At 33.7% G+C, this 16,287-nt stretch overlaps 1 protein-coding gene across 5 annotated transcripts in view; it reads left to right on the forward strand.

Annotated features, from left to right (window-relative positions):
• ena (ENAH actin regulator enabled) overlaps positions 1-16,287 on the forward strand; it is a 206,059-nt gene that overhangs the window by 72,589 nt on the left and 117,183 nt on the right. For 2 of the 5 annotated variants that reach the window (XR_011951863.1, XM_072542981.1), the window contains exon 1: positions 8,503-8,949. The exons of 2 other annotated variants lie outside the window; for them this stretch is intronic. Coding sequence is in view for 2 of the 3 variants with exons in the window: in XM_072542981.1 (XP_072399082.1) it covers positions 8,768-8,949 (182 nt within the window). In the remaining variant the exon portion in view is untranslated. Of the gene's footprint in view, positions 1-8,500; positions 8,950-16,287 lie in introns of those variants that run through there. One more of the 5 variants, XM_072542982.1, reaches the window with a different exon arrangement.

Raw genomic sequence — 16,287 nt, forward strand, 5'->3', positions numbered from 1 at the left:
ATTCTCTTTAGTTATATATTTAGTTTCGATATAGTTTTGAAACCTTTCTACCGTTTGCGGGTTTTTGAGAAGTTCAATATTAAGGCGCCTTGTTTTGGTACTTCTCTCCTTCTTCGCATTTGAGATTCTAGCCCGAATTCTTGTGGCAACTAGAAAATGATCTGAATCAATATTGGTGTCTCGATAGGTGCGGACATCCATAAGGTTGGAGAAGTGTCTAGCATCTATGATCACATGATCAATTTGGTTATTCGTTAATCAATCAGGTGAGGCCCAAGTCCCCATATGTATTTTTTTGTTTAGAAAACATTTGCCGAAATTATTTTATTAGAAATTAATTCCATTGCTATGTCTCTGTAGGTGCCTTTGTAAGTCGTTCTGTGAATGTCCTACTATCTACATCTTCTTATTAAATTAAGGGAGAATTCCGAATAATAATAATAATATGAAATAAGACATAAAGTCAGCTGAAAATGATTTTATGTTAAAATAATTAAATTTTCTTTTAAAACTTTTGAATATGAAAAGGAGGATGCTCCATATGTATTCAATTCATTTATTGTATATAATGATTAAAAGTAAATCGTTCTAATTATGTTTTTTTTTCAGGTACGTTTGAATTGAATCTGATACGTAAGTCGAATTTTTTGTTTTTCAAGTAGTTTCATTGAAATAAAAATTTGGAATATATATGTCTATGCATTTTTAGAAAATTTACATTTACTAAAGGGATAACGAGTCCGAAATTGTTAAATATTAATAAAAGCCCTTTCGCGATAGTAGTGGTTGGGGATTTAATTCGTAAAAACATGATACGTGGTGATCATAGATATGAATATAATTTATTAACATATACTTTACGCAGTGGCTTGAAATAATGAAAGATGCTTCTTTCTATAAGATCGATTTATAATTTCATTAATATAAACGTTGCAGAATTTATTCTGAAGAAGACAATAAAGGAAACTGTCGTAGGAGAAGAATATACCAGTCTTGAAATGAAAGAAAAATGTACCGGTGTCAGTATTACAATGGAAACTCATTTTTCACATATTATACATACGACATATCAACTATTCCATTTTGACAGCTGTGATGTTAGCATGTAATTCACTATTCAATAAGAGTTGCTTAGATAATATTTTTTTAACTTTTATTATGTTTGTAATAAATTACTGAAGTAAGTGTAATAATAAACAGATCTTAATTTTTTTACAATTGATCTACAGGGTGTTTCATTAAGAATTTCCCATATAGTAACTGGAGAGACCTTAGCGCAAAATTCGAAGATATTCCTAAAACACTTAAAAATAAATAAATAAAAGAGAATTCAAATTAACAACCATACCTTTGAGCAAAAGAATTCACATATCTTGGATCGCTAGTAAACGCAACAAACGCGACAAGCGACGAATTAAACAGATGTGTAGCAATAGCAAACAGAACCGTTCACGGTCTCCAGAAAGATTTAAAAAATAAAAATATAAAACGTGCAGTAAAGCTTAATATACAGTGTGTCCGTAAAGTATGGAATACATTCGATATTTCCTAAATGAAACGCCTTTTTATAAAAATCTAAAACAGGTCGATTTTTAAATTTAATGTTCTACATTTTACAATAAAATTTCATTATACAAGGTGATACACATTACAGTGATGACGTCATCGGCTCTTTTTTAAATGTAACACTCTGTATTTTAGGACATTTTTAGATCGATAAAAATGAGCTGATTCCAAAAAAGTATAATACTGGGGGTCTAACGGATATAATTTGAAAGATATGCGCTTAGAAAATTAATTTTTATTGATTTATAATATTAATAAATTATAAATAAGTTATAATAAATAACTTGAAAGTAATCCAGTAATTAATACATGACTTAATCTTAAATGTTCGAATTGTAGCCCTTATTGTATTTGACAGTAACCCAAACGTTGTACAAATTCTTGTAGAACCTTGTTTATGCTTTCTTGAGAAATATTGTTTATTTCTTTACGAATTCTTGTTTTTAAGTCTCCAATATTTACAGGTTTCGTTTTATAAACAACATTCTTTAAATTACCCCACATAAAATAATCCAAAAGATTGAGGTCTGGCGACCTCGCTGGCCATTTAATATGTCCACGTCTTCCAATCCACCTGTTCGGAAAAACTTCGTTCAGGTACCTTCGAACTAATGCGGAGACGCACCAACCTGTTGAAACCATAAACTTTTATCAAAACCTTTAAGATTAATTGTACTGGGGAATAAATTAACTAAAGTAGGTACGAGATACCCACTTAAAAACTGAAGGTATGCTGGCCCGTTTAAATTACCTTCGAAATAGTAGCGTCCAATGATTTTATTTTTTACAATGCCAACCCATACGTTTGTTTACCTTTTGCGGGTATTGTGTATGATGTTCCCGCATCCAGTTGGAGTTTTTTTTTGCCCAGTATCTACAATTCTGACGGTTGACCTCGCCTTTAATTTGAATGTAGCCTCATCAGAAAAAATAATATTTTGAACCAAGAGAGGGTTTCAGTGGCTGTTATCCATCATTATTTCGCAAAATTGTATTCTTTTATCTGGATCATCCTCGCTTAATTCCTGTACAACTGTGCATTTTACTTACTTTACTTACTTTTACGTACTTTGTGTACCGTTGTTTTGCAAACATCGAGATCACTACTAACGTTACGAACAGAAGTGTGCGCATCTTCTTCAAAAGCAAGTAGAACATCTAATGTAACATAATTTACAGAGGGACGACCTGATTTGCGTGCATTTTCAACCGTACCAGTTTCTTGAAATTTCTTTTCAATCTTACTTAAGGTCGTGGCATATTATCGTGCACGTTGCGTTTCCAGCACATAGCGTTTAGTTTCCGAAAAATATAATTTAAATGGTTTTAAATATGAACAACGCACACTGTCCGGAACATAGCGTTTCAGACACTTAACGTTTCCGTTCAGTATATTTGAAAACAATATTTTACTGATGCCGACGGCTACGTAACGAGTCGTAACCGGTTGGTAAGGATAATGTGAATTAGATGTTCGTCGTTTTCCCCCCGTTGTTTATTTAGGTATTTGTTTGATTTTGATACAGAGTATTTAAAAAAATAATTTTCGAGGCTATTTTGTCATTTATGCATGTGTTTTTATTGCTTTGTGACAATTAATTACGGAAGTGATAAACAATTAGGACTTTTGTACGGAAATGATACCTCTTCTTATTTATGTATGGCTTTGTTAAATGTAGTATTTTGCTTTTTAACTGAAGGTGAAATTAAATTTAAAACGTATTTAAACTGAATCCTATTCATTCTAAAATATCCATAATATTTTTCATCGTCATCAATTAATTCTTTGTATAAAGTCCAGTATTCACATTCCTTCTTCCTTTCTCTTAGCATTGGATGTACTTCAAACCTTATTTTTAACACAGTTTTTCATTCTTCATCGTTAAGTAGAAGAGCAATTGCACATAATTTTTGTCGAGAAAAGCGAGATTATATCTTCACCGAATCAAACTGAAACGTTCTATGTATGAAAATGTGAACGCGCAGCCCAATTGCTGGAGTGGAAACGCTACGTGCCGGAAACTATACGTGCACGATAATATGCCGCGACCTTTACTGTTGACTGCGTGATGGGTATTTCTGGATATTTATCATTAAATAAGTTACACATTTTTATCTGAGTTCGCGATTTGTCTCCATATCCAATCGTCATGAGTATTTCAATTCTTTGCTTTACACTCAAATTCATTTCTACTTAAAATTAATTCTAAGCAATAATACAGAACATTCACGAATCAATACAATTATTGTTCTACTTAATTGTTATTGAACGTTACTAAAAATAATTACAGTTTACCAAAAACTAGAAGTAGGCCACTTTGTTGCGATTGATAATAAATAATTTATTTTCTAAGCGCATATCTTTTAAATTATATCTATTAGACCCGAATATAATACTTTTTTGAAATCAGCTCATTTTTATCGATCTAAAAATGTCCTAAAATACAGGGTGTTATATTTAAAAAAAGAGCCGATGACGTCATCACTGTAATGTGGATCACCTTGTATAATGAAATTTTATTGTAAAATGTAGAACAATAAATTTAAAAATCGACGTGTTTTAGATTTTTTTAAAAAGGCTTTTCATTTAGGAAATATCGAATTTATTCCATACTTTACAGACACACTGTATACAAGACCTTAATAAGACCGGTTTTGATATATTGGGCTGAAACGTGGACCTTATCTCAAAATGATGAAAGACTTCTTGGTATTTTTGAGAGACAAATCCTTAGAAAGATTTTTGGGGCTGTAAATGAAAATGGGCTATGGCGTCGAAGGTACAACTTTGAATTATATCAGTTATACACCGATCCAGATATTGTGTAATTCGTTAAAGTGCAGAGACTTAGATAGGCTGGACACGTTGCTAGGATATCAGATCACGAACACACGAAGAGATTAACATTTTCAAAACCAGTGGGCACAAGAAGCAGAGGACGACCACGAAGGAGACGAATTGATGATGTCAATGATGTCTAAGGGTCAGAATGGAGGGAAGTTGCCTGGAATCGACCAGAGATTTCTGTTACTATAATAATAATATCGTATGGCATTTTTTCGGGGAGATACTATCGGACAAGGTTCGGCGCCATTTGCATCTTCAAAACTGTTTCAAGTAGCTATTGTCGATGTACACACTAGCCCAGAGGAACCGACGGCTTAACGTGCCCTCCGAAGCACAGTGGACGGCTCGTATCATTTTTAGAAATGAAAATTTCGTTGTTAGTGCCGAGATTTCTGTTACTTAACGGACTCGAAAGAGGAGCTTATTGAACATTATTTGTAATAGAACAATCTGTATCTCGGTAAGGAGGAACATTTGATTTAAGTGTTTTAGGTTAAATCTTTGTATTTTGTCCTAATGTTTTCCAGTTACTATATGGACAAGTTCTTAATGAAACACCTTGTATACAATCTGATAACATTAAACGGGATTTGTGCAAACTATTTATTTTTTGACAAATGTCCAATACACTAAAATGAGCTGATATTAATTGAGTTGTAATATTCGTGGTTTTGGTTAAGTTACGTGTTTTCCACAAGTGTTGTACAAAAAATTTGTACCCGACTGTCAGGCTGACCGATCTGGTCATGCAACCGCTTCATCCCACAGCCTACTTCCCCTTACTCAACCTGTCGAGTCGGGCCAACCACCGACCTCCGACCCCAACACGAATCCGTCAACTTATTGTAATTCAGAGTATTCAGTTCACAAAAATGTCTCAAATATCGACGGATGAGAAAACCATGATTGAGGAATTACTGGAAAGCTAAAAAACTTCCTGCTATGTGTTGGATGTTCAGTGTGATCGTGTGATGCATACTCAAAACCGAGATCTTAGGAATTAATCATGTAATTCTCTTCTGGAAACGTCTTTCTTTTTTTATGGCCCTTAACCCTACTTTCGACCAGGTAGTGAATAGAATTCGCATTTGCTCCTCTCCTGGTGCGAACGTGTATTATATTCGATTGGTGTCCTTGGATCTATTCGATTGGAGTAAGTCCGTCTGGTGATTTCCAGGTGCATTTATGTATATCTTTTCGAGCGAAGTATGTGCTGGCAATCACCGTGTTAAGTGACCTTGCTAGGTTTATTAACCTATTGTCATTGTCATTTGATTGCTCATGGAGACTGTGCTTACATTGAACTCATAGAATTTTATAGACACTGGGGTGCAAAATTAACCGGACACTCAGATTTTTCCTAAAAACTGGCGTTTAAAAAAGTTTAAGATGTTGCCAATTGAGTATTTAATAATAAACAAAATTTAAAAGTCAAATTTATTACAGCTCAAGAATGTTACACAGAAAAAACAATAAACAACTCAAAAAATTTGAAAATCTGCAAAGAAACAAAAATTATTATTTTTAAATATAAACATTTTTTATGGAAAACGATATTTAAGAGAGTGTATTTCCTCTACGATCGCTAATAACGGCTCTAATTCGATCAGGCATACTTCGGATTAAGGCAGCAAAGTCTGCTTGATAGATTTGCCCCCATTCGTCACGAACTGCTTGCTCCAAATCATTCATGGTTTCAAACACACCATGGTTACGTCGAATACGTCTTCCCAGAATATCCCATGTATGCTCTATTGGATTTAAGTCTGTACTCCTTGGGGGCCATGGTAATAAACGAATCCCAACTTCATCCAAGCAATCCCGTGCTATTCTTGCGATGTGTGGACGAGCATTATCTTGTATCAGACGAAAGTTTTTTCCAACAAATGGGGCAAATGGCACTACAAGATCTTCCAAACATTGCTGAATATACCGTTGAGCGTTCAGATTGCTCCCTTGAATTGTAATTGTAACAAGTTCTGTATGAGCCTCTAGGGAAATGCCTGCCCACACCATTATACTACCTCCACCAAATTAAACTTTCGGAGTAAAACAACATTGCTGATAACGTTCACCAGCTCTTCTCCATATCCTAGGCCGCGGATCTGATGAGTATCTGTTAAAGCTTGATTCATCCGCGAAAAGCACAGCACTCCAATAGTCAACACTACAATTAAGATGTATGCGAGCAAAGTATAAGCGTTGCCTTCTATGATCTATTGTTAATAGAGGTGCCATGACAGGTATTCTGGATCTTAATCCATATTCATTTAAGCTCTTCGAACGCTACGAGTATAAACGGAAATCGTGTTTCTATGGACATCATCTAATCGTTGGTGCTGATAATGTACGATCGCGTAATGCTCGTGGTTCTTCGTCTACCTTGACCTGGCCTCCTGGTATATTGTCCTGTTTCCCGAAATCCTTGTATTACATCAAACGTTGTACTTCGAGATATTCCTAAAGCATTTGCGATGTAACGAATGCTCCGCCCATCATCCTATAAAGCAACAACTTGTGCTACTTCTTCTGGTATCATAATTTTTTTAATGTAAGTTTTAAAGGAGACAATACAAAAACCTACAGCCGAACTTATAATCAGGTACAGTACCACTTGTTCTTCTTCTTCTTCAAGTTCCGCTCCTATCGGAGATTGGAAATCATTCTGGCAATTATAATTTTGTTGGTTACGCGCCTGAATAGTTCAATTGAACTGCATCCAAACCATTCACGGAGATTGCGTAGCTACGAAATTTTACGTCTTCCTACGCTTCTTCTGTCTGTGATTTTACCCTGCAGTACCACAGTACCACAATAAACTACAGTACCACAATAAACTTAAATTAACACTAAGCCACTTTTTCACATTAATAATAAAACGTATGTGTAAAAGTGTTGCTGTTCTCACAAAACATCTAAACAGGTTCAAACAAGAAAAAACGTGATCGCTTCTTCTTCTTTTGGTGCCTATCCTCTGTGGATGTTGACAATCACGTTGGTCCATACAACTTTGTTGACAGCTGCTCTAAATAGGTGTATGGTAGTCATTCCTGCCCACTGTCAGATGTTCTTCAACCACGATGTCTTTCTGCGCCATTAAGATCTTTTGCCTTCTATCTTGCCTTGTAAAATTAGTTGAATTAGTTGATACTTCTCATTGCGCATCACATGTCCTAAGTATGTCATCTTTCTGATTTTCACGATACGCATAATTTCCAGATCTTTATTCATACGTTAGATCACGGTGTTGTTTGTAACATGATGGATATAGGAAATTCTGAGCATGCGGCGGTAGCACCACATTTCGAAGGCTTCTAATCGTTTGGGTGTTGCCTCCGTCAGGGTCCAGGCTTCGACTCCATATAAAAGAGTAGAAAATACATAGCATCTCAAGACTCGTGTTCTTATATCAATGTCCAGGTGCATATTACATAAAATCTTCCTGAGGCGATTGAAGACAGCTCTCGCCTTTTCTATACATCTTATTTCCTGTGAGTTCCATTCCTTATTTAGGCTGCATCCAATGTATGTAATTTTGTCGATTATTTTCAAGGGTTCATTATTAGCTGTGAATTGGTGCTGTATTACGTCGTTTTTACTTACTACAAGAATTTTGGTCTTCTTACAGTTTATTTTCATGCCGTGTCTGTCACATGCTAATAAGGCATAAAATACAATTCAAACAAATTAAACAAATTTTAATATAAACACCAACAAAAAACAAAAAAATCTGAGTGTCCGGTTAATTTTGCACCCCAGCGTATATTATTCCTTAAAAATTATAAGATTTGTTTTTAAACAATATTTTTACTTCTGTTTTCTCGGGCACACAATTTTAAATTTATTACTCAATTTTTTTACTTGTACTCTTTTATTTTTAAGCGAACGAAAGAAACACCCCTCAAAATAAATCTTTAAAACATCCCTGTACATACTTCACCTCAACGTCATAACAACGCAGCATGTATCTGATAACAGCGAGGCGAAGAACGTCTTTCCCCCATTCCATATCGATTGAGTTTCAATGGCAGTGTGGCCACCGTCTCTTGATGAGCGAATCCACTCTTGTGACTTGTGACATATATTTTCAATCGCCGCTGTAGATGCATTTGTTTCCTTCCACGGCAGACGTGTTTATTCTTCGCGAATGTAGCTAACTCGTCAGCCACCACGAATTTTGAATTTTGTTATCGCTATTGCTAGCCGAGTGGTTATCGCTCGCGGAGTGTTTCCTGGTCGAATTACTGTATCCGACGCATTGTTTTAATACATTTTTAATAGTCTGTTTGTGTCGTTGTTTTGGTGAGCGCAGTAGATAAGTGAGACTGATCGGTGTTTGCTAGTTCGAGAACAATGGATATTATGGAATCCGAACTTTATCATCAGCTTGATCAGCTGGAAGAGGAGTTTAATGTGATTTTGAGGAAAGACAGTGTTTCTTCTTTAAATAGACTAAATAGTAACAGCGTTACTTCTATTAACAGTGTTAACAGTAATGCTTCGAGGAAATCCGAATGGGAGGATTATTGGGCATGGTCAGTATTTTCAAATTGTTTGCATTCAAAGATTTATACGTTATCTGTTGAAATTGTTTTATTTGCAAGGATTGTTTCGTCTCATAAAACTATTATTTTTGTGTGTTTATAGACAATCAAATTGTGTTGATTCGTCCTATAAATATAAATATAATAATTGCAATTTTTTGTATAATGGTGCACTTCCAAAGTTATGCTACAAAAATATTCTCATCCCTCATTTTGGAGTTCATGTTTAATTGAGATGTTTGATTTATGTTGAAGACATACATAATACATACATAGTAGTCGAAAGTGAAGTTGATTTATTAATTTAAACACAGTGGCTCTTGCTCCATTGACTTTTGATATTTTAGGAAAAAATAAAGTTTTTCGATATGTTCTTTAGAAGGTAATTTAAATGGTCATTAAATGTCATAAATTATCCAACTGGAACGCCAAATACTTTATGGATGTTAATGTTCAATTTCCTCGATTGATTTTTAAACTAATTCCATTTATAAGTATTCTGTAATATTTACATTTGGTAGTAGTTACAGTTGCGTTGGTTTTACTGACATTCAATTTTAATCGATTATATTACAGATATTTATCCATTTTGTCAAGAATAGTATTCAGTGTATTAATAGACCATGGACAGCGAACTAATGATTTTCTCATGACAACATCGCCATGTTGGCATTTTTACACGAATTAAAAAAAAAACATAATGTCGTACGACCCTTAAAATCCGAGTGAGACTTTTTTTAAATTCAGCGGGACTTTGTAAACAATAAACAATTTAAAAAGAATAATTTGAAAGATTAATAGTTCAAGTTTAGACAAAAAAGCCGTCCATGATGCTTGATAGATAAAGATTTTAAAAAAGAAGCGATTTTATTATTTCAAAAACTGAATTCATAAATTAAAATTTATAAAAGTCGCAATATCTCCTGTTCTAATCAACGAAAATTGATGTTTTTTTTTTAATTTGGGTTACTTCGTGGTATATATTGTAAAAATGCATATGTAATGTTTTGCAGTCAAGAAAAGTAATTGAAAGGCTTGTGAAACAATGACAAGCCTCAAAAAGGTAAAAGTGAGATATTTGACTTTGAATGTTAAAAATAATATTATAAAATCCAGTAACAATTTTTGTTGTTTTAGTTTAGATATGCATGGATCATGCCCTATGGAACTATAGTTACAACAATATTAATAAAATTACTCCAAACTTGAGAAAAAACAGTCTTTATTTAAAAAAATTGTGGCTTGTTACATTATTACATTAATAATAAGTACCCAAAATCTTATTTAATCAACCAGCTCATCAGCAACATCAGGGCTGACATCCTCTCGTAAACTATTGTAGAAGTGATGATACACGGAAGCTATGTAGGGTAATAATGGTCTCACATTTTCGAGTTTCTTTTGAGCTCAATATACTTCTGTTGTTAATCGATACAGAAAGCACATTTGGACGTCGCTTCTTGACAACAGTAACGGGGTTGTAGGTACCATTCACAGAATGCTTAACGTAAAATGCTTTTCTGTTATCACTCTTGAACAAACAGAATGTTAACGTAAAATGCTGTTCTGTTATCACTCTTGAATAAAAAGGAAAAAACATTGGAAAAATCCAAAGATTTCTGGTCATCACTGCGAATTCTCTTTTTAATGTTCTCTAAGACTGGTTGTAGGAAATCTTCCTGCTTGAATAACAGCTAAGTTGAAGGGCTTCTTTTAATTAGATTCTTTTATAATTTTATGCCACTTCTCAGAAGAGTACACAAGCGGAGCATACTTTCTATATCGTTTTTCTATAAGAGCAAAATTCCTGTCAGAGGGAAGGTGAGTGTGTCCGCTGACTAAAAATTGGGTGTAATAGACTTAAACTTTTGTTCCTTCACTAGCTTTAACCATAAAGACATTAAAAGCCATTTTTGGTTTGCCCGGGACAATTATCCGTGAAGAAAACGAGATGTTCTACTTCACCTACCTTTGAGCTCAGAAATTTTATGAGTATTGATGCAATTTCATCGCTTCCTCTTTTTGCAACGTTTTCCGTCTAGACAACCATATGACCAGCGTCTTTCGTACAATCATGGATTCCTAGATTATACATCCATATTTTCCTGCAATAAAATGCAGGAACAGTGGTTAATTTGGGAATCGGTAACGCTTGCTGCAAGTCAAACGATATAACACATGTCTTCTTTTCAATTTTGAACCGGGCTGTTTCGCTCTTCAGTAATTGTTGCATTCCCTAAGCCTTACACTTGTGCAAGTTAAGTCTTGTTGATTCGCTATAATCTTTTTTTTTCTGATTTTGTTGACTCTATTTGGACTCGATACAGAATATCTTACTTTAATATGCTCCTTAACTGGTTCAGTTCCCGCTTCTTTACACCAAGGGAGATATCGATCCTAATAGAGACTAGCTATACTCATGTTATGGTCCAGGTAAACTTTATTCATGTTCTCTTGTCGACTGTAGTGATTTTGATACTTTGGAATCAAATGTATGTGGTTTTTAACACTTAGTATTTTCGAATCAGATATTTTGTTCACATGGTTTGTATGCTTTCCTCTGTTGTCTCTTTCTGGCACTAGATTTTCTTCTATCTTCTTGCGACAATGTTATTTACTTTGCCCTTAGAAGCTTGAAGTCCATGGATATTTAAAAATTCTGTTTTACAGACACGTGTAGTTTCACCATTAACATAATGGAGTAGACTGCATTGCTCTTCCTATGCGATTCTTAATGTGTTTGCTTCTTTGGGTAGGACATTCTCTTCTTAACAATATCTATACATCCAAATAAGTAGCTATTTTGTAACTCCCATGAACCAACGTTTCAAAACTCGTTAAAAATATTGTTTTCGTAGACCTGAAGCTTTTTTCTACACTTCTTAGTGCAGCTACAAGGCGGTCCCAATTCTCGACCAGGCACATTTTTTTTTTTCGTTTTGTCGCTTACACACGGTTGCAATAAATTTCGTCGAATTTTTCTTTTTGATCTTGAATAACAGTGTTCATTTTTTGTCTCCATCGAATTGTGAAGTTTTGTCGGGTGTGTTTGGTTTTGTCCTTTTTCTTGACGGATCTTGTTCATTATCCTACAACAAAATGCAATAATATAACAAGCCATGTCACAAGCCACTAAAATCATACTTTAATCTTGAATGGCAATAATGTGACAAGCCACAGTTAACAAAAAAATTACATACCGCTGTATTTTCATCACTTGAGTCACTTCTAGATTGTACATAGTCAGGATCACGGTCACTGTCATCAAACGTCGACTTAACTTCAATATTTTTCTTACTTGAATCGTAAAACTCACAGAAATATCCGAATCGCTTGTTCCCCTCATGTTCGCCATTTTGATGTGACTTGTCATTATGCCAAGTAGATGCTAAGACAAATTAGATCTATGCAATAATGTTACTATAGGTTTATCACGCCATCTATTAACGAAGGATGAAATAAATTTTTATTTACCTGTGGCGTAACGAATGTTATTTATCGGGAACCCGTTTACCTTTATTCCACACTCAGAGCCTTCCAGTGCCTCTGCAAAAATGTTCTCCACATAGAGATTGAAGAGCATAGGAGACAAAATACACCCCTGTCGCACCCCTCTTAAAATTTCTAATTCTTCTGTGTTGGTTGAGTTGTTCAGTCTCACTCGTGCTTTTTGATTCCAATAGAGATTCTGGATAACTCTATGTCTTTTTTTGTCAATGTTAGCGTTGTGTAGCATTTTTATCATTGCGTCATGTTTTACGGTGTCAAACGCTTTTTCATAATCGAGGAATGTTATGACTATATCCTTTCGTTGATCCATGCAGTTTTGTACAAGCGTATTCAAGCAGAAAGCTGCTTCACGTGTACCCAGTCCGCTCTTGAAACCAAATTGTGTCTCACCGCTTAGATCCTCCAGCTTTCTGAAGATTCTTGTGTGAAGGATGCGAAGAAACACGTTAATCAAATGGCTCATTAAACTTATCAGTCTGTGGTCTTTGAATTTTGTCGCTCTTTGTGATTTAGAGATCATTATAAAGGTTGAATAAAGCCAATCCGTTGGAATGTGGCCAGTGTTATATATGACATTGTAAATTGTTACCAGCATGTCGATGTTATCATCTTCCAATATTTTTATGGCTTCCGTAGTAATTCCATCCGGTCCAGGGGTCTTGCCTAGTTTTGCTACTTTTATAGCGTACTCCACCTCGGCGCGAATAATGGGAGGGCCGGATAAATTTTCCGTGGATAGTTTAGTAGTTGGCAGATTCGGTCTATTATCCGCAAAGAGGGACGAAGCATAGTTTGCCCAGATTTTAGCTAGTTCTTCCTGGGTATGAACGTAGTGTCCTTGATCATTCTTCAGGCGAGTCTCATGGTGTTTCTGGTATATACTCGAAATTTCTTTGACCTTTTTATGTAGTCCAAAGCTGTCTCCCTTTTCTTGTAGTGATTCCAATTCTTCACAACGTTCTTTCATCCAGCTTTGCTTTGCGTTTTTAATTCTTGCCCTTATCGTATCGTTTGTATTCCTGTTGATTCTGATGTATTTTGTACTGTCTGCGTTGCTCCATTAGATCAAGTATCTCATCCGTCATTCACTCGTTTTTGTGATTTCTTTTTATTTTACTTGCGACTACTTCGTCAGCCTCGACTATAGCTATTTTTATTTTCTCACAGGTTTCCTCTATGCAATTTCCTTGTATGTATTCTGGCTATAATTATTTTATTAACTGATGCTTTAAATAGATTAGTTGTTGTTGTGGAGAACAATTTCCTCAGGTTTTTTAACCATGATATTCTTCTTCTCCCAATTTCTCGCTTTCCAAATACTTTGCCTTGAAGGATTATTTTCAGTAATCTGTATTTAGTGTCGTTTATAATTATGACTGATTCTAGTTTTTAAAAAGTTTCTGTAGGTGTGCTTGAAGAGTTTTATCATTTTACATTTAACAAAAATGATAAATCACCATCAGAGTCTAGATTTTGCTGATATAGTATGTTTATTTAATCAATTAGTACATTACAATTTACAAATTTGTTGCATTAAAATCTTTTTAATAAGAAAACCAAAGGTTTAATTTATTTGCCTTTGGCATTTGTATAAAAATTCCTACTTTTGGCATATTTTATATGCCTCGAATATTTTAATTTCTGTAAAAAATATTAAAAACACTTCCGAGTCTCATCCCTTTGATACATAATTCTCAAACAAATTAAAAATTCATTGTAAACATTAATTAAATGACTAATATTTGTTTTAATTATTTTTAAGTGCTTGCCGAGAATCGCTATCTATGAAAAAAAATTTGATATTAAAATTGTGACGATGTTTTCTTTTTGAGTGTGACGCAAAATAACCTTATAACGACGAAATTTCCAGCGTTAAAGTAAATATTTATTTTCTTTGTTAGTTATTTATGAACGTAGTGCTGTATTTAGTATTGACATTTGAATCATAATAATTCTTCTTAAAATGATCTATTCTTACAGAATAATTGTTATTGTAATTTGTATCAACTCAGCGTTTCCAAATATCTTATGAGAACAATATAAATAAGTTATAAAATAAACTCCAACATCTTTCGTCATCAGTCAGAAATTTTTGATATCTTTTTTGAGTATATTATTATTAATTTTGTTTCGGATAAGCCTAACTATGGTTACGTTTTTTTATTTTTGGTTACGTGAAACGGAGTTGGAATTCCAAGAATTGAACATACAGCAGATACGTTTTTCAACAATCATGAATTCTCTATAATATCTATCAGTTATAAATCGGGAGCCAGTAGAAAATTGGCGCAAAAATGTTTTTTTAAGTTTTAAAAAATTTATTTAAGGCAAAACCAAAACGTCAAAATCCGAAGATTTCTTAGTTTTCGAAACCAAAATTGAGATTATTGCCAATTCATCTTCGCAAGAACCTTTAGTGAACTGGTTTCTTATACTCAAAACTAAGTCTCTGACATATATTGGGATATAACTAAAATCTGATAAGAAAAAGTAATTTTTACAGAGGTTACAGACCTACATTATCGTTTGTAATAAATTATAATCTCGTAATCTGCAGTTATTCAAAAATCATCTGTTTCGAAATATTATAAGTAAAAATAATTTAAATAAATATCAAGTTCTGAAGCTATTTTCTTGTGGCATTTTAAATTAATTACTATTTAAATGGGAATAAGCCACAATTAAAGGTTAAAATACGTTTATTGACGTTTCAATTTCCACTTAGGAAATTTCCGAAAATAAACGTATTTTAACCTTTAATTGTGGCTTATTCCCATTTAAATAGTAATTAAATATCAAGTATTGTATTAAAAAGATTAATGAAACTATAAATAAAAAAATGGCATTCATCTGTTTCATGATACTATAAATAAAATTATCTGTATCTTAGAATATGATTAAATAAATATTAAATATTGCATTAATTAATATTAATTACTTAATGTATAAATTGTTGTACATTGTCAAAATAGAAGAAAAATTACAAATTAAAGTAAATTTACAAATTGTCATCGAGCAATTATATCAAACAATTTGTAGCAAGCTCTGTGATATCCAACAGATTCATCATCATAATTGTAAATGAAATAATTTCACGGTGATTCGATTTGCACGCACAACACTACATTTTTTCGATTTTTTTTTATTAAATATTTAAACCCGTAACCGGTGAGGTGCAATTTCAGTTATATTGAGCGCGATGCGGAGTCCCACGGCCTCCTTTTTAAAAAAGAAAAGAAAAGATTTAGATATTTGAAAAAAATTCACTGAAATAAGTTACAACTGGACGAACTTTTCGCTCCTAGGTATATATAGTATTATATAAAAAAAAGTTATTAAAATACAAGGAAAAAAACAGTTAAGATTTGATTTCACGTACAGTGCGTCTGTGTATCCGCTTATACGTATTTCGCCCTAAAAGGGCTCTTCAGAACGGCTATTTACAGTCGTTCTGAACGTGAAAATAAATCTCTTCTGTCTTAGGAAGCAACTCTAACATGGCTTCGTATGGACGCAAATAGCGACATCTGATATTAACATCCGTAAACTAATTTTCGAAACCAAATTCAGATTTTTGCTTTAATCTGTGCCTTCTAAGAATTGCAAGGCAAAACAGATGTTGATAAAAATCAGAAGCAAAAATCTGAATTTGGTTTCGAAAATTAGTTTACGGATTTTAATATCAGATGTCGCTATTTGCGTCCATACGAAGCCTTGTTAGGGTTGCTTCCTAAGACAGAAGAGATTTATTTTCAAGTTCAGAGCGACTGTGAATAGCCGTTCTGAAGAGTCCTTTTAGGGCGAAATACGTATAAGCGG

The sequence above is a fragment of the Diabrotica undecimpunctata genome, chromosome 9 (genome assembly GCF_040954645.1).
Source record: "Diabrotica undecimpunctata isolate CICGRU chromosome 9, icDiaUnde3, whole genome shotgun sequence".
NCBI classification, from domain to species: domain Eukaryota; kingdom Metazoa; phylum Arthropoda; class Insecta; order Coleoptera; family Chrysomelidae; genus Diabrotica; species Diabrotica undecimpunctata.